This window comes from Cuculus canorus, chromosome 13 (assembly GCF_017976375.1).
Source record: "Cuculus canorus isolate bCucCan1 chromosome 13, bCucCan1.pri, whole genome shotgun sequence".
Taxonomy (NCBI): domain Eukaryota; kingdom Metazoa; phylum Chordata; class Aves; order Cuculiformes; family Cuculidae; genus Cuculus; species Cuculus canorus.
In genome coordinates, this window is record NC_071413.1 from 1,508,800 (window position 1) to 1,532,748 (window position 23,949).

At 42.8% G+C, this 23,949-nt stretch overlaps 1 protein-coding gene across 3 annotated transcripts in view; it reads right to left on the bottom strand.

The window, feature by feature from the left end:
* Positions 1–15,233: 15,233 nt before the first annotated feature.
* TSHZ3 (teashirt zinc finger homeobox 3) overlaps positions 15,234–23,949 on the bottom strand; it is a 65,722-nt gene continuing 57,006 nt past the window's right edge. For all 3 annotated transcript variants that reach the window (XM_054079130.1, XM_054079128.1, XM_054079129.1), the window contains one exon: positions 15,234–20,061. In XM_054079130.1, the coding sequence (XP_053935105.1) occupies positions 16,862–20,061 (3,200 nt within the window). In that variant the 3' untranslated portion in view covers positions 15,234–16,861. The remainder of the gene's footprint in view (positions 20,062–23,949) is intronic.

Consider the following 23,949-nt stretch of genomic DNA (forward strand, 5'->3'; position numbering starts at 1 on the left):
GGGTGCAGAGGGGAAGGGCCGAGAGGCAGCTGCCTCCTTGTGACAAACAGAAACCAAACTCACCGAGCCTCAGACCAACCCACTGCTTTCACATCTTAATCGGAATATACACTCTTTGCTTTAGTGGGAGCAAAGAAACACAGGAGACTGCTTTGTAGGAGGCGACTCCTGCTAAATAACTTATCAGCACTGTTTCTGTGGCTGTGTAAGTTTTTCCACTGGAGAAGTGTCACAAATCCCACGTTGACCTGCATTTCTTTCAATATCAACAGGAATCCTCCCGGGGATACACAACTGCAACACCTACAGACTGCAGAACGGAGGGTTTTCAATCACCTACTTGCTTCTTTTTGAGCATGGATGGAAGCATGTTATTATCATCATTTGTGGTAGAACTCAAGAGTAGGGGGAAAACAAATCTCCTCACCCAAGGGGGAACCCCCACTCAGCAGCAACAGGAAGCACGCAGCCAAATTCAGTGCAGCACCACCTATGGTAATTGTCCCTCTGCTGCCCACAGCGAGATTGCCACCTTAGGTCTCATCTTCACCCATCCACTATAAGACTGCATCCATTTGTCATCAATCCAGACCTGGATTTGGTGTGTAACATATGTGTATTTAATAGGCTCAGCAATAACAATAAGCTCCATTTTGAGGTGGCTGCTAAACCAACCAGAAAGTTTGGCTGGTGGAGAACATGTGGCTTCTACTCCTGGACTTGCTGCAGTCATTCAACACGTGTACAATCGGACACAGTACCTTTGCCTGTCCCCAGCCACAGCCACGCTGATCTGCTGCTTCTATCAACTCCCCCCGGAAGCCCTGCAGGGCCTTCTGGCAAGCAAAGCAGGATGCTGGTGGTATACATTTAATTCATGGTGTACCTTTAATTTCTGTGACATGCTGAGATAATACAGTGAGGAGTTCTTTAGAAATGTTAAAAATAGCTTAAATAAATAGATATTCTCTGTGGTGGGTCCTCAGCTCCGGAACCGACACTTGCCAGAAATCCATCAGAGCCTGAATCTGGCAAGCTCTCGGAGGAGATGTGAGACACATCTTTTCACATTCCAGCTCACTAAATGCAAGTGCCTGGCTAGTTCTGTGAAAAGAGATTAAGAAGAAAGGGCTGGAACACAAGGGGTCACTCCCTGTGCCAGCTCGAAAGTTGCCTGCCGTTAGTTCACCGCATACTCGCTGCTGGAAAGGGCACAGAGATGCTGCAGCGCTCGCGCCTTATAAAAACATACAATAATTAAAGCTAATTTCTGCAAGAAATAACTTTGCGATCCTTTGAGACAAAGGGCTCGCTGTGAAGGTGCGATGGCTTTGTTATTACTAAACAATGTCGCATACACCATTGCTGCCAAACACGTTAACTCCTCACCTCGTCCCTCGATGAGCTACAACTGCATCTTTAAAAAAAGATTGTTCTGGAAAGGTATGTGCTCCTTAGTCAAACAAAACAGCCTCAAAATCACTTTAGGGAGTTGGAGAAAAGGCTTCTATTCCCAGCCTCTGAAGTCAAATAACCATCACAACTTTGTCTAAACTACCCGATGCCGAGGGTTTCGAGGTATTTAATTACATAGTATGTGAATTATAGAAACACTGAGAATAAGTGGAAGTGCCTTGCGCTCGGAGTCAGACATTTTGTCTCAAAGTCTGGCATCCTTAGCTTGCTTAGCAGGGAATCAAGATGAAGTCAAAATTAGCGTTGTTACGTTATTGCTTTTTATAGCAGTGGCCTGAAAGTCCACAAAGGCCAGCCCGTTAATGCGCTGTCACTCAGGAACATCACCTATTTTGTCCTTAAAGAAAGTAGCTTGGCATGCTTTTTTGAACATCAAAAGCACAGACATTCACCGGTCTAAACTTTTTCCAGTGTGACTGTTTCCAGTCTCTCCTGCCAAGCTGTTAGCATCCATTGTTGAACGTGGCTAGGTAGGTGTTATTTATTGCATCGAGGGCATATTAATTATTTTTAGCTTGGTCACAGAGTAGTTGTTTAAAGAAAAGGCTGAGTTTTACCTCCTTGGTTGTTACAATTCTCTCACCCCTTGTCTTTCTAACCACGCTGCAAAGTCTGTCGAGAAAAGCCCCCAAATAAATTTAACATTGGAATTATTACAAATAAGTCACACTGGCATTTGTGTAGGAAGAACCCCCTCCCCGCGCGCTTCTACCACGGTGGCAAACTTATTTCAGAAATTCTGATGAAACGCTTTGTAAATTTTGTTATTCTGTGATGATAATAAATCATTATAGCCTTAAACACTTCTCTAGCTCGGAGCCTCAGTCACAAATTATCTTGTCATTCTGACCAAAACATTCTCCAAAAAAGCTTGACAAGTGCTAAAACCCAGAACATGAAACCATGTGTTGTTGTGAAAGCAAGATTCAGAAATGTCAATTAATTAGATTAAGAGGCTACTTTTAGCTTTACTTGTGTTGCCAAATAACCCTTAAAATATGCATAGCAGTGGAAGTCTACCTCAGCAATACAGTACTTCTGTGCAAAATAAAGACAATAGATCTGACTAATAGAGGGAATTATTGTATCTGTCATTCAGACAAGGAGAATGATCTAGAAGCAAATGTCTTGCTTCCCTTTCCACTGTATGGGTTCATGAGCAAGACAAATTCTGCCACTTAAGAGCTCAGGCACATTTTTTTGTTTTCCCCTGAAATCTGATTCAGATTAGAAAATAAAAGTCAAATCACCATTATACATCTCCATAAGTAAAATGTATTTCTAAAATCTCTGTGTAGCTGTCTCCTCCCTTCCATAAACGATCATCCTTTATTTGCATTTTGAAGTTCACTTTAGGGAAAAAAAAAGTGGTGCAATTAAACGCATTTTTATTCAACTTTCTCATAGCTACCCCTAAAATTTTTATCTTTAAATAATCCGTATCTTCAATTTTATTTACACTATAAACTGTTCCTATATTTTAATGGTATGTTTGCTTTAAAAGGGGTTGTTGGCTTTAACAGCTAGGTTATTATCTTTGTAAACTAACATTCCGCATTCCTCCTAACTAAATCCTAGCAAATCATCTGTGCCTGCATTTGGAACATACATGCCACCACTGAAAATAAAATTTAAGCCAAATAAATGTTCTGTTCAAATTAATATACATAAAATGAATAGCTAAACATAGATCAATTTTGATGGATTTAACAGCAGGTTTGTTAGCGGCAGGAGGGTCCCCAATACGTAATGCACCCGAGAGAAAGGAACTAAATAAATTTAATTTCCTGTAACCCCGACTATTTCATGTTACAGTTTTTAGTGCACACAGTATCTCTTTAGAAAAAATAAACTGCTTGTGTTTTTATAAGACACACCTAGGAGTGCGTGAAGACATCACTAGAGATAGGCAGCGGGAGAAGGGTACGGGTTAGTACACACAGAGGCGGGTCAGTAGGGAAGCAAAATGGGAAGGACTCCACCAGTGGCACATCTGCAGCTGAAGGAGGTGTAGAAGCCGCAGGTTGTGCCCCAGGATGAAGCCCATTCACAGCACAGGACAACACAATCTTATGAACAATAACTTGCAAGAAGGTAGCATCTCATTCCATTGTTCATTGAGATGCATCAAAATATATTTACTCATCCTCACCCTTCCATCCTGTCCTTTCAAAGGACCCAATTCCTGACAAAGCCATCCTTGAGGGGATGGGTGTGGGCACAGCACAGCCCCCGAGTTACAGTGCATGGAATCAAGCAGAGCATACAGGGGCATCAGTCCTTGAGCAGACACCAGTCTTTGAATGGCATTTAGTAACTCAAATACAGGGATTTGGCCTCTAGCTGTAATTTTAATAGTTCAGCTTAAAAAAAAAATTTAAAAAAAAGAAATAAAAAAAAGCATTATTTCAATAGTTTCATTTCCCTGTTAACTGGTTTATCGTTAGCCAGGTTACAAGCACTGCTTTCTAGCTATTAACCCTGCTCCTCCCCTGCCAGAGACTGTACAGACCCACTGCCTTCTCCACCGCCCGAGAAAATCTCCTTCCCCATTCCTTGGCTTTTCCCTCCCTCACAGAGCTCCTGTGTGGCCTTCAGGCTCCCCTCTGGCCTGAGATTCAAAGATACCTGTACATAACCATTAATGCCACTGAATACCAGTTTGCATCTGGCTTTGCATACTGGGAAGCAGAGCTCTGCAGAGGGTACCCTGTGCAGACCCCTCACTGAGGGGACAAGGAAGAGACGGAATATTTAAGGATATTAAAAATAAATCCTACACATTTGAAAAAAATAACAAAAAAGATAAAAGAGAAAAAGAAAAAAAAAACCTCTGCACAACACAGCACCAGAGAGTCCTCCTGATTTTTTAAACACAACACAAACTATTCATAAGTTCTCTGGCCAAGGCCTGTTAAAAGCAGAACATCCTAAATGCTCTAAAAAAAGTGTATGAGAAGCAGATGGAGGTATTTCCTTACGGAATGAGCCTTAAGTCAAGAGTAACAACTGGAATGTATTGTCCATCAAGGATGATCAAGGCAAAAATTCAGAGTGTTCGAAGCACCCTGTGTGCCACGGCGTTAGCGTTCGGCGCAGTATCTGGAACCCCCCCAGCGCTGGCCAAGCTGCCCCGAAGCCGCAGCGCCTCACCTCTCCCCACCCTCCCCAGCAGGGCAGGGCCCCCCCGGCGCTGTGCCCCCCACGGCCATCCCCTGCAGACAGTCTGGACACCCCAGGACTTCGCTGGCAGACTTAGGCAGTTGTTTCAGCACTTAAACCCTGTTGCCAGTGCCTGTGCTCTGAGAATCCCTACGAAACAGTGAACCGTGGCTGAAAATAGAGCAGTGAGGGCTAAATCACAGTAAAATCCAGTAACGGTACCCAAATGTTACCGTGCTGTATTTATTTCAAACTTGTTAAGGTTCCTGGGAGTCTCTGAAACACTATTGCTGATACCTGGGGTTGTGCTGCTATAACAGGCTTCCCCCAGGAGTAACGAGGGCTCCAGCGGCACTGCGGGACACACGGTACCGCGTACAGGGTTAAACTGTGCTGTCCTATCTGCATATCGTGTGTATTACAAGTATAAATGAGGGACCTCATTTGAGAAACCCAAAGTCTGCAACGAAAAGGTGAAAAGGTTCATTCTATTGGTGGAAAAAAAAGAAGTGAAGTTCCCGTTTCCTGGCTGCAAGCGGCTTAGTTGGGTGATTGATACAGAAAATGTAACGCCTCTGCCAGCCAAAAAAACGAAGCTGTGTTGTCTAAAGTAACTCAGCGTACCAGTGCTGCAGGAGCACAGCCTCACCTGAGCACAGAGGGCACTCACGGCGTGGAACTACAAAAAGCCAGGCCACTCACTGCCTGTCGAAAACGGTTAGCAAAGGCGACGGTGACGCTAAGCCGTGTGGGTCCCTCCCTCTGCTAAAAGAGAGGGACAGTATATCCTCCTGAGCAGCCCGAGAAAAGCCTGATGAACTGTTCCAAGTTCAAAAAAAGTGCCAAGAAATGACCATCAATATGTTTAAAATTAAAATAACCGGCACCAAAATACAGCAGGAAAGCAAACACAACTGTGCAGAAAAGAAATGTACTCTCTGCAATAGTCACACACACCCGAGATGTTCGGACAGGATTGCAGGTTACAGGAGCCCTCAGAGTTCAACTTCCGGTTATGCTGCGGCACAAGTAGGTCAAGAACACCCGCGTCAGCTCATCACGAGGTGCAGCAGTGGGGACTGCGCTCCTCCTCTGCGAGCGGCTCCGTGCTTCACTGGTAGGTAGAGTTGCGTCCCCCTCGATAATCTAATCTCTATGCCCCTTGCTGCAAGTTGAACTGATTAACTTCTGTCCTGCCCTCGGTGGACACCGAGAACATTTGATCAGCACCCGTTTTATAACAACTTTTATTTGAGCATAGCTGAAGACTGTTATCATGTCCCTACTCAGACTTCTTGTTTCTAGACTAAACAAATCCAATTCTTTTAACTTTTCCTCATAGGTCATGTTTGCAAAACCTCTAATCATTCTTGTTGATCTCCTCTGGATCCTCTCCAATTTGCCTCCATCTTTCTTAATGTCACCAACTTCAGCAGAAGTTTTGCAGCTTGGAGGATTGTTTCTTGCTGCAGAAGCCACCTGACACCCTGACCTTTAGCTCAACAATGAGAAATAGCGTACAAGCTTCCTTAAAGAAAATGGTATTACATATATACTGTCATGTAGACTTAGTGTCATGCCACCTGCTTGCCACATCAACCGACTACTTTGCCTTAACAGCAACAAAGCAGCAACAAACAACAGAAAAGCTTCTTTTCTGAGCTGTTGTATAGACAGCCATACTGTATAACTTAAAAATACAAGAGAGCACAGCCGAACTGGTTTAAAATTCTATTAAAACCTCATTTTTTCTCTCCATACCTCAAAAACATAAAAAAACCTAAGTAATTTCAAGAAAATAGAACCAACCAAGAGAAAACTGGGTGGGGGAAAAGCTGTCTACTCACTGTTGAGTAGATGTTCATCAGGTACAGGGAGTGAGGAAACCAGCATATGATTAAAAGACAACAACACATCACGCTTCTATCTCAGGTTGAGCACAAAATAAACATAAACCTTCTTTGACAGGTCTGTGAATCAAACTTCTCAGAGACTTACCTTCTTCCCTGAAGACTGCGAAGCCCAAGAAGCAGCACTTTCCACAGGACCAACCAGCAGGGAAAACCAGAGACTGGTAACACCGAGCAAACTACCTGCCCACCCCACCCGAGCCAGGAGGTCTGCAGACCACTGCTCAGCTCATATGTAACTCAGCAATCACCTAAATTTCTGCCAGCTGGGGAGGGCTGAACTCTGACTGCTGACCTGCAGGTGGGATGTGGTGGGTGGAGCTCTGGAGCTCCCCGGGCAGGTGGGCTTCTGGGTGCTGGTTCAAGTTGTACAGGGGATATCCACCACCTGGGAGGAGAAAGAAAATGTGCCAAGAGCCAGGGAGCAGCCCAGCCCAGTGGAAACCCTTCCCTAGAACAGGGCAAAGTGAGAATCAAAGGCAGAGCTCTATGGGCTGCCGGGTGGGGATTGTGGTCTCCAGCAAAGGGCTTTGCAGCTGTGATGCTGAGCAGGTGGCAGACAGCGTCTATCAGGGCTCTGTTAGCCAAGAGTGGTAGCACAGATGCTTCAGCTGCTCTCCAGAGTATTTCAGTTGTAGGTGCCTGGTTACGTTTCTGTGTGTCTGACAAGATTCCGGAAATCCCCAGTTGGCCACCAAACCATCCCTGTTATTTGTCGGGCAGCCTGGGTGCCCGGCACAGCGTTCCTGTCCAGGGCACAGCCCTGTGGAGCGGAGGGAACAGGAACCTCTGCTGGGTTCTTTGGTGGGTTTGTGGCATTTATCTTCCCCTGTACCACCTCTTAGGAGAGGGCCCTGAGCGAGTTTGCAAGAGAACAGAGCGAATGCCCTACAGGAGGATGAGGAGGGAAACGGGGTTGCGGAGCACACTGCCCACAAAGAGAGGAGCGAGCCAAGCCCTGGTCCGTGTCCGGCAGAAGAGGGGTTAAAGCAGCTTTCAGAGTGCAGGCACAAGGCTAAGAGGGAGTATTACATGTACGGAGAGTGTTTCTGTGGGATTAGAACTGTTTACAATATGAGGTGCCTGCACCTGTGGGTTGGTGTGGTTTCTCCTGCTGTTCAGCGCTTCCTGAGAAGCTGCTAATACACCCTGGCTGAGGAGACCGCTGTTTGGATCTCTCCCTCCTTGGAACCTCTTCCAGTGCCTTTAATAAAAGCCCTAGTAAGGAAGTACAAGCAGATGCTTTGTGCTTCTCCAATGCCTAATTTATATTTTTAACATTAAATACTCAAACACATGTTCTGAATTTGTGCTTTTCTTCAACCCCATATTTTCTTGCTAAAGACTCGCATGTTTTCTATGATGTATTTCCTTTTTCTCTTTTATTTTTTGGGGGCATTTTTGAACCCTGCCTGAATATTTTGTTGAAATTAAGAGGCATGCTGAAGCCCTGTCGTTCAAATTATTGATGGTAACCCGTCTGTCTAGTGGTGAGGGTTGTATTAAAACACCTATCATACAAAAAACAAGCATGTATCATTTACAAAATCTGGGCCAATGCAGAAGGAAAGGGTCATGTTCCTTCGCAAAACTGGAGCAAGCATCTCCTGAGGGTTATAGATGGCTTTGAATGAGAGAGAGATGGAGAATCTCATATATTTGGAAATCATGGGGGGTATGAAATCAGCATAAGTTACAGCTGCCCTTAGGTGCTTTCTTTTGAGCGGTCAGTGCCACAATCTTTCAGCAGAGCACATTGATCTCACTGACTTTGGCAGAATTATAGAGGGTGCGTTTGCATGAACCATCACTGAACAATTTATCTGAAGTATTAATCATCTTATCTTAGATAAGAGCATCTGGACTCTAGATTTTTCTTATAACCCATTTTCCCTCCTGTGATCTTTCGTTGTTGTTTTTGCTGGGTTTTCACTTGAAATTTTAAAATCTCCTTTTTCTTTCAATCCTTAGAACCCGGTGTCCCTTTTGCAGTGCTGCCAAGTGCAGCGTACCACACTGGAGTGCTCTGCAGCCTTAGGAGGTGGCAGAGAAGCGCTGGTCTCTATTTCCCCTCTCTGACAGCAGAGCTGTTCTGGAAATGGATCAAAACCCTGTTTTTCTTTCGTCTTCCAAACGCAGGTGTAAGAGGCAAAAAGTCACATTTTTTTTAGAGATTGGAAGAATTAGTATAACTTATTGGGTTGATGTGGCTATTTTACCCACTTCCAGCAGCCCCCAGGGAGGCCGTCTACGCTCTCCCCAGGTAAGTTGAAGGCAGTGTCCCAACCGCCTATGGGATGAGGCTCCCCTGCACGCCGAGGGCAAGCCCTGCTCCCACCAGCCAGGCTGCGCCCTCCCGGCAGCCTCCTCTCTCTCCATAGCACACAGCCCCAGCCTTCGGGAGATAAGGACTTGCTCAGTCCCAACCGTCTCCCTCTCCACAGCCGGGACGAATCATTGCCAGTCTGTTTTTTGTGTCCCCAAAGTGTCTCCAATACCCCGAGAGCACTGAAAGGCATTTTGCAGAATTCTTCTACCTGCTCTGCCCTTCTCTGCGGCTCCGCGACACCGCACGCTCAACTTCCCGGCAAGGTAAATGGGAATTAATGCAGAGAAATCGGACAGCTGGCCATGACCGGCCGGCCCCTGCCCTCCAGTGTTAATCTGCTGCTCTTCTTCCTATTTGCCCCGTGCAGCACAGCATTAGAGATGGTGACATACGCTGCAAGCCCTGGTGAAGCCATTTCTTGCTTCCCAATCACCGGTGTGCCCCAATAATTACTTTTTTAAAGTGGTGGTTTAACACCAGTAATTTCCAGAGACATTTAATAAGAAGAGCCCATTCTCCTGGGCTCCTCTAAACACAAACCCATGATGAATTCATGTTGTACCACAAACCCGAGTGCATGCAGAACATTTTCAACCGTTCAGAGGTACAAAAAGCAGCAATCCTAGCCTGAAACAATTGTACTGAGCTGAAGCACTACTCCTCTTTTCTAGATCTACTTTTAAGATCCCTGTCAAAACAGCCCTTCAAACACATTTGATTGGGTTGGGGCTCATCACGCTGTCACCAACTCACTTTTCATTAGGCTGTTGCTCTCTGTTAGCCTAGCCAAGCAGAAGAACTCAAACACATGCACAAATTAAATCGACATCCAAACTCCACCAATATACAAAGCAATTTAAATGATATTCATTAGAGCGATGACAAGTCCTGATGAGGCTTTCAGGAGCGGAGTCCTTCAGCTTCTGCCGACTCGGTTTCATGGTCATTGAGGCGTAACCGCAGTGACTGTACCTCCAGTTTAGAAGAAAAAAAGCTGAGAATATGACTCTGCTTCCTGACACACCTCCCTCATTCTCCCTCTCTGCACAGGTTTACATCTGAGCACGGGCTTGAAGCTTTTCTCACAGTTGCTCCCAGGCTTTATATCACACACACTGGCAAATCACCGTCCTTTCCCCACCACCTACCAATGCGCCAATTAAAAAGAATTCCATTTTCAAGTAATTTCATTTCACTTGGCTAGAAAGGTCACTAACTCACAATTATGACGGCTATAAACATGTCCCCAGTTTCCTACTGTGCAAGAATGAATGTGATATGTTGAAGCTTAATAAAGAAGTATTTTTCAGTGTTAATTTACACTAAAGTCTAAAAGTTACCATCCCTCCATTTGTATTTTTGATATTTAAAAAAAGATGGACACTGTCTTTTCCACAGGGAGTGGAAAGGGGCTGACAGCTCTAATATAGGCTTTTCCAGTGCCAAATCATTTGAAATTCATTTCCCTTGTGACCGAAGTCCTTAATTCAGGCATCAAGAGGTAAAGAATCAGAAAATTAGCTCACTATTTGGTTACAAAGTCCACTATGCCATTTGCAACGTTGAAGTGTTTGGGGGAAGAAATCCACATCCTTCTCCTAATGTGACCTCAGGAGAACTCAGCAAGTGACGAGAGGGTCACACAACCCTTTGAGCTCAGGTCTGGAAGACGTCGCTCTTAGTGGCAAAGGGCTGCACCACCACCCAGCTGGGAAACGAGGCCATGGCTGCTATGGTTGGGTTTCACTTCTTTCTGCTTGCCCTAGCACAACTGTTTTTATTTCTTGAAACAGGCTAAGAATTTAAAAGATAAATACGATAAAAGACGGACACATTGGCAGATAGAATCATAGAATGGTTTGGGTTGGAAAGGACTTTAAAGCCCATCCAGTTCCACCCCTGCCAAGGGCAGGGACACCTCCCACTGGATCAGGGGCTCCAAGCCCCATCCAACCTGGCCTGGAACCCCTCCAGGGATGGGGCAGCCACCGCTGCTCTGGACAACCTGGGCCAGGGCCTCCCCACCCTCACAGGGAAACATTTCTTTCTAAGATCCCATCTCAATCTCCCCTCTTTCAGCTGAAAATCATTCCCCCTCGTGCTGTCCCTGCACTCCCTGATGTAAGTAACTATGATTTACAGTTGTCTATTTTCATTTTAATAAAGGTTGTGTATATGAACTTGGTGAGCGGTCTGGACATATCCATCTATCCCAGAAAGTCTATCTGATTTTAATTCTCTTAAAAGATTATTTAACCAGAAGTGCCTTTCAAGCTATAAATAAGGCAAAGTGAACCAAGCAACAGCTGCTGAGGAAGTTAATGTGTCCCACCTAAATGCTGTAATATATTGCTGAAAAACAAACAGACAAACCGCTACCCTGACACATAAGCTGGATGCTAAGTACCAAGGAAGAGTAGTTTTACACGTAAAAAATGGAATTTAAGTAACACCACTACTGTATTTGTGTATGTTCTACATAACGAATACGTTATTAGCAAAACTTCATCACCTTTTTCGTGCTGAACATTTAGTTAAAATTATTGCCCCAACCCAAGGCCTGAAAACAGATTGAAACCTCACCGATTATTCCAAGCTTTCAGACATGTATAATGATGCGTTAATACATAATTCTGCTCCCTTCCGTAAATGACCCTGATTCTTTCTTCCTTTGCCGCTAAAAAATTGACTTCTTATGCAAACGCTCTTCACTGAGGGCTGTAGCATCATAAACATGAACCAGCTTTTCATTATTACAGCATAATTACTGGAAACTCAACAAAATTCACCGCTACCACACCCCGAACAACAGAGCCGCTTTCATATTCCGCGTTGGCAGCACGGTAATTGCTCCTCGCTCTCTCATTTCCCTACAGCAGGTCAGGCGAGGGCTGGGCGCCGCGGCTTGGCTCCGAGTCCCAGGAGAAGAGAATTTACCGGGGCTTTTGCTGGGCACGGTAGGTATTTACTCGCCATACCCAAGGGAGTTCTGCATTTGTATTTCCACCACTAAAACGGTAACTGTCTGGTCAAGGATTAAGAGCTATTTCATCCTTTGCTAAGAGGACAACCCAGTGCTTTTTTAAAAGCCGAGTAATCTTGAACCCCTTTTTTTTTTTTTCCTACTTCACTTGATAAATTCTCATTTTATGGCCATTCCCCGTATTCCAGCTCTGTGGAGCAGTGTGGGTAACAAACTACCTCACAAAGCACCAACAGAGTCTTTTAACAAAGTTACTCAAACAAAGCAGGCAAAAAGAATTGTAGTAACTTGATATTTTTCTAGAAAATGTACAAGGCTAGAAAATATATAAGGCTCTCTGGAGGTGTATTTTAAAATTCAAAATTTATTAACTAAATTTAGCTTTATTACCACTCGTCTCTGTTCCACTCATACCACAGTTACTTCTTTTTCTGCTGCAGCTGAAATAAGAATTTGTGAAATTAAAGAAGGTTCTTCCCTTCAATCCATGCCAGTACTTTTTTAAATCTCAAAGTATAGCCAATTTTTTTTTTTGCTGTCATAAAATGCAGAGTCATATCTGTCTCTAGCTTTATACAGCAAGATACACAGCCATATTAAAATGCAGCAGATAATTCCCATATTGATAACACTAATCTGCCTCGGTTTGGATAAAAAATTGCATAGTGTTTACCACAAAAGCAATAATTAAAAAAATTTACTGTCAATTTTAATACGAAAATAAAATACAGTGAAGATTCTAGAAAGATTTCGGTTTTAGAAACAGCTCCTTACGCAGGCTCAAAACTCATATTCCAGTTAATTAGAGATTTCTTACTCACTAGAAGTTAAAGATACATTCAAGAGGGGTTTTTTTGCTAAATGTTGACTCCAGTGAACAGCTCTCTAAGATGTGGCATATTGATTTCTTGTTGTGAAGTGAGCTGTTCAAGCTCCATTTAAGATTTTCATCTTGCATGTAGCCCTGAGCACATCATAGCACCATAAATTAGTTAAATTGCACATTTATCACAAATGTTATTTTAAGATACTGCGTAAATGTGATGGCTGGAAGATATACAGTATGCTGCAACAAGCCACTACTTGGGTGGGGTTAGACCAGGGTCACCTTTATACACCTGTGATTTAAAGCTCTTCCCACCCATCACAATTTCATTTTTAAACTCTTTCTTAAGGCATCTTGTTTTCTCTCCCGCTCGATCTGCATATTTCTAAATAAAATATCAAATGCAAAGCAAAAAGTCAGAACGCGGTTGCATATTCTAAAATCTCGCATCCACACCTTCGGCTGTTTGTCTAATAGGAAAAAAAGAATCCCCTCGCCACAGCTAGGCTGGTGATCTGGTTAGTGCTAACAGTTACCATGCCAATACACATATCAGCGTAGGGATGGAAAGAACATTATTCTAGTTCATTGCTTCTCTAAATTCTTTCTAATGTGAAACCGCATTGGTATGCCGGTCCTGGAGGTGCAGAAACGCAAGCTGAACTTTATTTTAATAACTTTGGGATATGCAGAACCTGACTAGCCATTCATTTGCAAAGTTTCAAGCATATTTAAAACGTGTATTAAAAAGCCATTTCTGGTGCAGCCTAACAGACACGGTCGCTCCCTGAATTTTCACCTGGTACGTCCTCTCCGACCTCGGTAAGTGAGGCCCAGGGATCAACTTTTTGCAGGTCAGGCATAGTCGTAGCAGTGATGTTTGGTGTTTGCAATGCTCAACCTCTAAGCTACAGCTTCAGAATGAGTAGAATACTCCAGACTCTTGCTTTTACACCCTCCCATGTCCCAGATATCAGTACTGCGTACAGAGCTTTCAGCATTACTATAAATCAATAGCGCTTCTTAAAAATACACTGATTGACAATATATGCAACAATCTGCCAGTCTCCTTCTGCGTGAATCCCTGGTTGGCAACCAAATACTATATTTAAGCTGTTAAAATTTTCAAAGGAGGAATTTTCTGCTGTAGAGGTAAAAGTTTGACTGCGTTTACATTGAGAATACCTATCTGCAAAAAGTGAGGACAGCCAGGCCAGGCGGCTTCCAGCCGGGCTGCCTCTCCCAGCTGAGGAGGGAGGCTTCTGGCATGGGAGAGTCAACAAGCAAAACAGCGCTGCTGAGGCCATAAACATTGACACACAAAGACCTTCAAATCAGATACAACTGTGAGCCAAAAGAGGAGCTAAAAACCCAAAGTCCCAGTTCTTAATCCCACTCGCTAGGCCCGCTTAGCTGTGTCCGCTACGGAATGAACACAACACTCCATTCCATTTTTGAAGATGTAAAACCATAAAGTCATTAAGGTTGGAAAAGTTCTCCAAGACCGTTGAGTTCAACCGTCAGCCCAACCCCATCGTGCCAACAAAAACATGTCCTGAAGTGCCACATCAACGTGCTTTTTGAACAGCTCTCCCCCGCTTCCCTGGGCATGGGAGCGGCCTTCACAACTACACAGAGAGATGGAAGGGAAGACGGAAGGAAGCATAGGAGGGTCAAAGGACAGAAAGACCACAGATTTAAACCAGTTGCTTGCTGGAAGACAGTGGATTTTTATCAAAAAGAAAGGAAACTGCACATTTGACATTTGCATGCAAGTTATTACTTGAGACATGATTCTTAAGTGCTGTAATGGTGGTTTTGGTTCCAACGGAACCATCTCCAGCCTCTGCGTTCACCCAACTGGCAAAACACATTATTTACGTACTGAGTAATATAAGTGCTTCAGAGATGCAAATTGTTTGCAATGGTTTTGATGGGGTGACCTGTCAACACCAGTAAAAGTCTGTCATTATCATATAAATGCTCCCGCTTGCTTGCGTTGTTTGGCATGTGTTTATTCATCTCCTTTTCCCCTGCTGCTACCTGCGGGGAAGGCTGCACACAGCACGTAGGGCCATAAGACGACTCGCTTCAACACTGCAGAGTGGAAGTCATCAGTCTCTGGTTCCTACTCCTGTCACTTGGAAAGGCCGGGCAGGTGGAAAGGGAGGCTCGAGGCCATGAGGTGCCACCGGTGCAACCGGCAGACTGAGGCACGCGTGCGAGCAGCGGTACCTGCCGCGCTCTGAACCCCCAGCACAGCAAAGCACCGATCTGCTTATAAACCCCGGCTTCCCCGTCAGCCTTACTTGATGCTTCAAAAGGACTTTTAACGCTCATTTATCTTTTCCGGGGGAAAAAAATCCCGTTAATGCAGCCTTTGAATAAGTGCTACCCTGCTCTTTAAATGCTAAAGTTCACTAAAACTCCAGTGATTTATGTGCAGCTTTTGACTGCCAGCACCTGGCAGATGAAGAAACCTACTCAAGCTTCAGTCATAAACAGATAGCATACAATTTAATTTTAATGTGCTCGTTAGTCGTAGCACATTTCAGACATAATTGTGAACGCAACACAAAATTATAGCAAAAAGACAATTTTAATGCTGCTGTAGAAAAAAAGGTTATATGAAGAGTCATATAATGGTGCTTCATTGTCAACAACAAAACAGGGCACAGAGTGCATTACAGTGTCTGTGCTGTTTACATGCCAATATTTTATACATAGATTCTCGTATGGTGTCAGCTGTCAGTTACTTCTGCAAATTAACTGCCAAAAATGGAGACGAACAGAATCACTTAGTGTGCTGGTAACCACGGGTTACCTTTCATATGCCTAAAGATAAAGCTGCAGTATGGAATCTTGGGAGAATAATTAGGCAGAACAAAACAGAAAGTTACCAATCGAAATAAAAAGGCATTCTACAATAGGAAATAACAACCAAGAGCGCTTATAAATAAGTAAAAGAGGTTATATCACAGAATGCCTCGGAACTTTTTAAGCAAAGTATTACAGTACAAACATTTTAAAGGCTTTATCAATGTTTAGGAAATACAGTACAAGTTTTTTTTTTGTTTGTTTTCAAATAGATTTAACCCTTTGAGCACTGAGTTCATTTTGAATTTTCTCTTTTTTATTTATTTTTTATTCTTTTTTTTCTCCTTTTTTTTTACTAATAAATACCTTTAAAAGTCAAGTTGTGCAAAACAGTTCGAATGCAGGCCAGGAATGCAGTCCGTGGCTTCTGTTTCTTCAAACGATTTAATAAAAAAAAAAAATGATAGCAACGCTAATAAATATGTATAATTTAAACATGAACCTCTATCAATATAGATGTACTGTATAGCAAAACAAAACAAAACATACTTCGCTTCAAGAATAATGTTTCTGAATACTTTATAAATGCTATCTGCGGTATCTTTCATCATATAATTTACAATGTTTGGATGTCCAAAGAATAACCGTTAGGCCTAAAAAATGAAATATACACTATATATAGGTACAGTTCATACCTGGGGCTCATCAGGTACAAAACCCACTGTTGCTAAAAATGCTGGAGAAAAAGAAAACGGCATTAACCACACTCACATTTTCCATCAGAGATTTTGAAATCTATACAATATATACATCTATGTTTCAATGTGAAAATTATATCTTTAAATTTCAAGGTGTGAGCCACCTCTGCATAAATGGAGGTTCATATTCGTCATCGGAACTAAGCTGGTAAGGGTTTAAAAAAAACCATAGCCATACATTTTTACCAAATTAATGCAAAAGTGCTTCAAAGTACTCAGAGGGCTAAAGATTATAGGGTGAGAAATACCAGCACACTTCGGTCACATGGAGAAAAGTGCACCAGCATTAGGTATAAATGCTTAATTAAACTGTCTGTTAATGCATGCAGCTTGATGCATCAGAGGGATGCACAGCAACTAAATCCAATTTACACAAAGTTCCAAACACTTACCACTGCATTTTAACCTTCATATTTTACCAGTAACAACAGCTGATTATGCACCTCTATTTAAACACTGTACAGTTATACAAAACAGTTCAGCCCAGAGCGACTCTGGAGTTAAAATAAGAACATGTGCCAAGAACTAAACAGTAGCTTTAAGGCGTCTTTGACAGATTTCCTCAAAGCAAATTACAGTTATTTTAATCAAAAGCAAATGCTACTGCTTCTCTAATTCCGAAACATACAGAAGATGATCCTCTGGTGACTTCCCATGTGTTTTACTAAGATGAAGTTTAACAGCATGCTTGCTTGCAAAAGTCCTGTTACAAAGTTTGCACTGGTAAGAAGTTCCCATATCTTCCTCTGGAGAGGACGTCACCAGTTTTTCCGACGGTGACTTTGCTTGTGCTATCTGATTATTAATCTGTTCACTGGACAGTTTGGACAAGTCTCTTAACCTGAAACCCAGATGCGATTCAAGATGACTGATATAAGTTGAAGGAGTTCTGATCTGTGAAGCACAGTCATTACAAAAGAACACTGGGTGCCCAGTGTCCAAATTTTTAAGGAACTTAGTTCCCCCCGTCCTTCGGAGCTGGTATTTCACATTGGCTAGCCAGTGGCTAATTGTGGTCATTGAAAGTCCCGTAAACCTGGAAATGTGCATTCTTTCCTGAGGGCTCAAGTCTGACATGATGTATTTCCCCTCTGAAGTCTGCCGTAAACTCGCTGCAAACTGGGCCTGCAAGATGAGCAAGTGCTGAGGGTTCCAGTTAGACTGACGTCCCTTCCTTTTCTGAGCTGGTGTACTCTCTTCTGGTTCCTCTATTGTGGTACCATCAATGTCAGATTTCTCAGATATGCTGGAAGGTGTGGAAGATTTTGATGTGTGACTTTCTGTCAGGTTCTTCAGCATATCAGATATATCTGACAAGGCATTCTCGCGTAGCGGCGAGTTTGACATGAATGACACGACTGCAGATGTCTTTGCTGTTGTCACTGTAGATGAAGAAGATGCAGAAGATGTCGATGTGGATGACAAAAGCGCTGAACCCAAAGAGCAGCTTTTGTCACTCTTGCCTTTCGTCAAATCTATGGGTTGGTCATTGTTGACATGATAAAAATAACGGTCTAAGTGGTCTGGTTTTTTGGACTGTAGAGGTGGGGCGGCCACCGCAGCCTTTTCTGCCAAACTGTTGCTCATTTTAAAAAGCATGCTCATTGGATCCAAAGCAGGCAAAGATGGCTTTGCGGCCTTCCCGAGGTGAATATTCATGACGGATTGCAGTGCACTTAATGGATTTACAAATGGCTGTTCAGGAGGATGATCAGTTATAATGGCTGTGCTGCTACTTAGAGAACTTACAATGGACTTCACAGGCTCTTTCCCATTCTCCACAGGTTCTACAGTCGGACTGTCCTTGCAACCATCTCTCTGAGGGACTGGGCTGTTCTGCTGGCTTTTAAAGCCACCGTCATTGGAGGACTCCATCTTAAGGGGTTCACTGACTTCACTGCTGCACGGCGAAGGCGTCGCACGCTTCACCGGAGAAAGCTTTCCTTCAGGCTCTTTCATTTTTTCCTCCACTTTTGCCACCTTCTCGGTGACTTTCTTTACCAGTTCTTCCATGGCGTGAAAGTTTGTTTTTGGCACAGGTGAGGTCTGACTGCTCGGTGGAGACACCAAGGGCTGGTTTTTAGTTGGCGATACTAGTTCATTGTTTCCAAACATAGCTTTTAATGGTGTATTCTTCCCAGACGAACCCAATGACAGCTTCATCATATTAGGCAGCTGATAGGCAGCATGAATGCTGGGGTAGCCGCCCCAGCTTGGCGTGCCATTCTGGGCTTTGTTTATAGCTGATGTAACCGTGTTTTCTAATGACTTCAATATATCTAATCCCCCCTTAGGGCTTTCTTCTAGGTCATTTTCAGTCAAGTAATGGTATTTTGAGGAGATATCATACTTCTCCTCATCTTCACTTGACTTTTCTTTGTCTTTCATTCTGTCATCAGCTACCCCTCTTTCTTTATCTACTTCTTTTTTTATTTCAACATTTAATTTAGGGGAAACACTAGAAGGTGTATTGGAAGGCGACGTGAAAGTGGTGGCAGCTAGTGGCACAGACTGGACCTTCTCATCTACTAAGGACGTTATTGTTGGTGTTGCTGGGGTTTCTATAATAGGTTTCCCTTTTTTCATGGCAGAGTTGGTGACTTTAATAAAATGTCCCGTCACCATCATGTGGGCCGTGAGTTCCTGCAGAGTGTCATGTGAACTTCCACACTCCATGCACTTCAGAATTTGAGATTTCCTCGCCTCAAAGTGCCAGGCATAGCTGGCACCGTTCTGGTGACCGTAGCGGTTATTTGGTGTAATGTAAGGATTAGCATTCTTTTGAAGTGCATCATTGGTATCCGAGATTGTTGCTTTTGGTGTACCACCTGTGGAGTCTGGAGAACTTGGCAGTTCAAGCTCCAGTGATGCTTTCTTTCTAGTAGCTGGGATAATTTTTGCTGCTACAGGTGTAACAGGTTCCTTCAGAGGCACTTTTTGGTAGTGTTTTGTTTTGATCATATGAACACTCAAATCCTGAAGAGATTCAAATGAATGACCACAGTACATACACTTTAATACTTTCTGGGCATCTTCTTTCCCTTCCATTTCAAGCAAAGAACGTTTACGAGGTTTGGACCATCTTTTGGGGTTATTGTTATCAGTTTCATGGTTGTCATCTCGATAATGTCCCGTTTCGTTCATGTGCACTGTTAATTCTACTAACGTATCATAGGCAGCACTGCAGTCTTTACAGCGGAATTTACTGGCTCCAGTAAATATAGAGCCGTAAAGCTTACTGCTTTGTCTGTACAATTGAACTGTGCTAAAAAGACTTGGTTCGGGAAGAATTCTGCTCTGAGAAACTTGCTGCAGCGTTTTCGCCATAGCAGTCTGGTGCCAGTCAAAGCTGCCACTTCCACAACTGCTGCTGCTGCTGCTGCTACTGCTGCTGCTACCGTTGGGTTTCTCTGAAATCGGCTGGTGAAGGTTCAAATTGAGATTGGACCAGTAGGAATTGGAGAGGAAGTTATTATACACGGCTTTCATTTGTTCTAAACTATCAGATACAGTAGAGTCTTCCAGTGGTACCGAAACCTCCTTGCTCTCCTCCTCGTTCTTAATAGAGCTACTCTCGAAGTCTGCCATGCGGTCACTCGTCTCACTGATATGTGACTCGCTGTCCATTTCATGGCTAGAAAATTCAGCAGCTGGAGAGTTTTGGTAGCTTTGGCAGTTCTTACTGAAGTCTTTTTCCGGACATGCATATTTGGCTGAAGGCTCTCCATCAACTGCATTTTCATCAGGTTCCACATCTTCTTCCACCAGCGCTGCTGCTTTTAGTTCATCTGAAACATAGGCTGTTGTAAAGACAAGAAAATATGTTAGTTTCTGCTGATCATACGTTTGCTTAAGTGTTTCAGCAAAGAAGTGTGCTTATTTGTAAAATTAAACAGTTAAAATTTAGTGTTTCTTCACAGCAAGAAAAAAATCTGCTCTTCAAACATAATTTGCCACCTTATTCTTCTCAAGGGGCAACAGCTTGAAATTAAAACTAAATTTGAAATTAATGAAGCACATTCTGGAGGTGGCATTCATTTCTAAAGTAATAAATTACTTGTATCAACCTCAGAGACAGCAGTTCCTGTCTGTCAATTAATATGTCTTATGCTTCTCCTACCCCTAATGCATTTCTTAACAGACAGATTCACAATTTAAATTAAGCAAGTGTTTTTGTGCTCATTACAGTTTTGAGACTCAATCTTTAATAAATATAAAGTACAACAAACATTAAAAATTCCTACAAAGTAAAAAAGCGCCAGTTACAACAATCAAAAAATGAGGTTTTTAAAAAGTTTGCATTATTAGTAGTATCATATTTCAGAAGAGGAGATGGTAAAAGCAGATGACGTAACCTTTGGAAACCACTCACTAAGAGCAGTTTGAGGGTATTCATTACGGGTGTAATAAATGACCCGTTCACATTTAAACATACCTTTCTCAACAAGAAAGCCCGCGCAGAATTATGTCAGAAGCTAGTTCAAGAAAATTGGTATGCTGTACTCATTCTTGCTGTATAAATATATACAAGACCTTCCAGTGGACCTTACAAATGTCAAAGTGTTTGCTCTTTAGACTACTTTGTCAATATTTACTCAGCATAAGCTACACGGACACCCAACAGGGATCCTGTCTTTTCCCCTCCTCATATAATGCAACTGGTGATGTAAATCTAAGATACTCTTCCTGAATAGCATAGTTGGGAACTGACAGTAAACACATTCTTTTTTACTGTAGTGCTTCTGTGCACATATTCTACATATACAAAGTCTACCTAAGTTTTTCCTTTTAGGCAAGAAAATTACGGAAACGCCGAGAGAGATCATTAACCAATCAAAATTATCTATTTCTATATAATGCATTAATTTACAGCTAAGCAAGAAAGTAAAAATAGAACATGACTTTTTGGTATTAAGTGGAATTTCAAATTTACTCTCACAAACACGATTATGAAGTTTAAAAAAAAAAGGGGTGTTTCCAGTAGACTCTGTGGTTGAAGACACTTGTTTTTCAACTTTCTCTGGAGTAGTGCGGGAACGATAACAGTTAACACCCCAAAAAGATCTGTTTTAACCAACAGAGTGAAAAATGTAGGACAGTCTAGCAGCTATCACCTACACAGGATTGAACCTTACAGACTTCTTTCAGCAAAGATGCACTTAAATGTTACCAGGAAACCACAAGCGACAAAACAACCGTTAAAGTAACAATGAAATCAGGCTCTTAGTTTCACATGGAGTATTTCTTCATTCAGTTAGGAAATACAGAAATATTCACTGCTGTTCTTTCACATGGATGAATGGCAGCCAATCTTCCTCCACGCATGTAAAGTTATAATCTGATCTTCAGATAAACCTTTGGAAGCACAAACACATCACCTAAGAGCAACCCATTATTGTCATTAGATATCCCAGCTCAGATGATTTCCATGCAGAAAATTCATGGAGCAAGGATCCTATTTCTAACATTTGGGAGAAAATAGTTTGAACTAATTATGTTAAAAAACTTTATTATAGGACATTTCAAAGATGCTGATACAAATACCAGAGGTTATGAACAAGTATATGCACTCTAATGAAACCGAGCTGTGCCTTTTGTCCTATCTTATGCTTTTTCAAAAGATTTCAAGAATCCTTACAGTCATGTCGGCAATGAGTAAGGATCAGGACCGGTCCTGCAAATACTTGCAATGAAACCACTACAAAGAATCCAAAAAGGTGGATGTCATTGAATACTATTTATTCCCCTATGGGTAGAATAGAATCATTTAGGTTAGAAAAGACCTTTAAGATCATGGAGTCCAACCTAACACTGCCGATGTCACTACTAAACCCTGTCCCTAAGCACCACCTCCACATAGCTTTTAAATCTCTCCAGGAACGGGGACTCAACCAGTTCCCTAGACGGTACAGATTGGTTTTCATCTTAGTTATTTGTTCCATCATGTTTCTGAACTCTACCAAACACTTTAGCAAAGGAGACCAAAGCAGTTCAAATTGCTCTCTAAAGCTGAAAAATTTTAACTAATTGCTGATCATGTGTAAATACCAACCACCTCTTTCTCAACCACGCTGTATCCCAGTGATATGAATAAGGAAGGATGGCAGGAAGAGATGACAGCATGAAACTTATTATTTGGAAGCAAATGTATCCTTTTTCATTTCCACCTTGTGGAAACGTTTCTGTTTTCTTTTGAAACTCCCACTCCTTTGCCTCTGTTGTGAAACTGAAGAATACTTCCCTTTTTAAGTGGGAAAGAAAATCCAAGGTTATTGCCACACGGCCTTCATTGGAAAGATCTCGTTCCCGCCCGCTCTTTCTGTCCCCACTGAGCACTACTGCGAACGCATGCCACCCATCCCCAGCAGCACAGCCCATGTCGAAGCTCGGGGCTCCATCCTTCACACCATGGAAAGCGCTCCTGAGGACCCACGCTCACCAATACAAACCAAGCTCCTAAATAAGGTGCTTTCTTTACATTTTTATTTCTCTTACTGCTGAAATCTTATGAATTTTGTTTGGACTGAAACACTTGTATTGTCACATTCACATTTTTTTAGAGACTGACTTTTACATTAGGGAAAACCTCCAGCATGAGCTCATTTAAATGTAAATCTATTTACCTTTCATGCTTTCTTTGCCCTTTTCACCAACTATCAAGCATATTTGCGTGTTAACCAGGAGCTGCTGCCTCTATAGCTGTTCTCCTTCCTAAGCTCAAGTCATGAAGCCAAGTAGTGACATCAGCCTTTGATCCAGAAATGCAGGAAATGAGGCGCAAGCAACAGTATGGAATTTAACCCGGCAATCAACAACTTTGATCAACTGGCGGTTTGAACAACTCCTTCTGCTCTTTCCACTGCACAAAGGAGAGTAGGGAAGGAACATGACATTAACCCCAACTTCATCCACCAAAGATTTATGCAAGAGATGAGGGTGCTCAACAAAATATCTTAGCATAAGACTTAAAGCACCATCCTCAACTGGAGTTGACGCCAGTAGCTTCTAATTCCTTATTCAGAGCAGCATAAAGTAACCCAACGTGCTCTGGACCAACTTGTGCTGGCAGACTCTGGACTTGCAACCCCACACAGGCAGGTTGATGGTGGCTGAAGAGCTTGCAGCTTCCCAAGGCTTTGCCCTCAGAGGCTCTACGCACAAGGCAAACAGCACGCTTCCTCCTCAGAAAACGCTATCAAATTGTTACCAGCATGTGGGACAGAAGAGGAGAGAAGGCTAAAGCCAACCTTCAGTCCCACACTAGCAGGAAGTACAGGATTCAGTGCAGGTATTCATGGGAAGGAGCCCACCTGCACCCAAGGGAATCTCCAGTTCCTCCCTGCACACCAGATCCTGCTCAGAGGAGGGAGGTGATCTATGGTCTGGCTGAGTACAGATAAAGGCAACAGCTTCACCACAAGAAAAGAAAGACAAGGACAGCCGTAGCAGAGAAATTTCTTGTTTGGTTAGGTACCTACAGGAAGAGCAAAGAGACTATGAAAGCGGAGAATAAAATCAGGAGGCAACGGTAAATTTTTTCACTGAGATTCACTGTCTGGTAGAGAGATTGTCTTTACGAAGCCCCGTCTCCAGCCCATCATTACACAGCCGTTTCCTTCTTAGTTAAAAAAAAAAAGACTCATGGTTCGATATTTTTCAAGTGTAGAGTAAATGTTTGAAACAGTGGG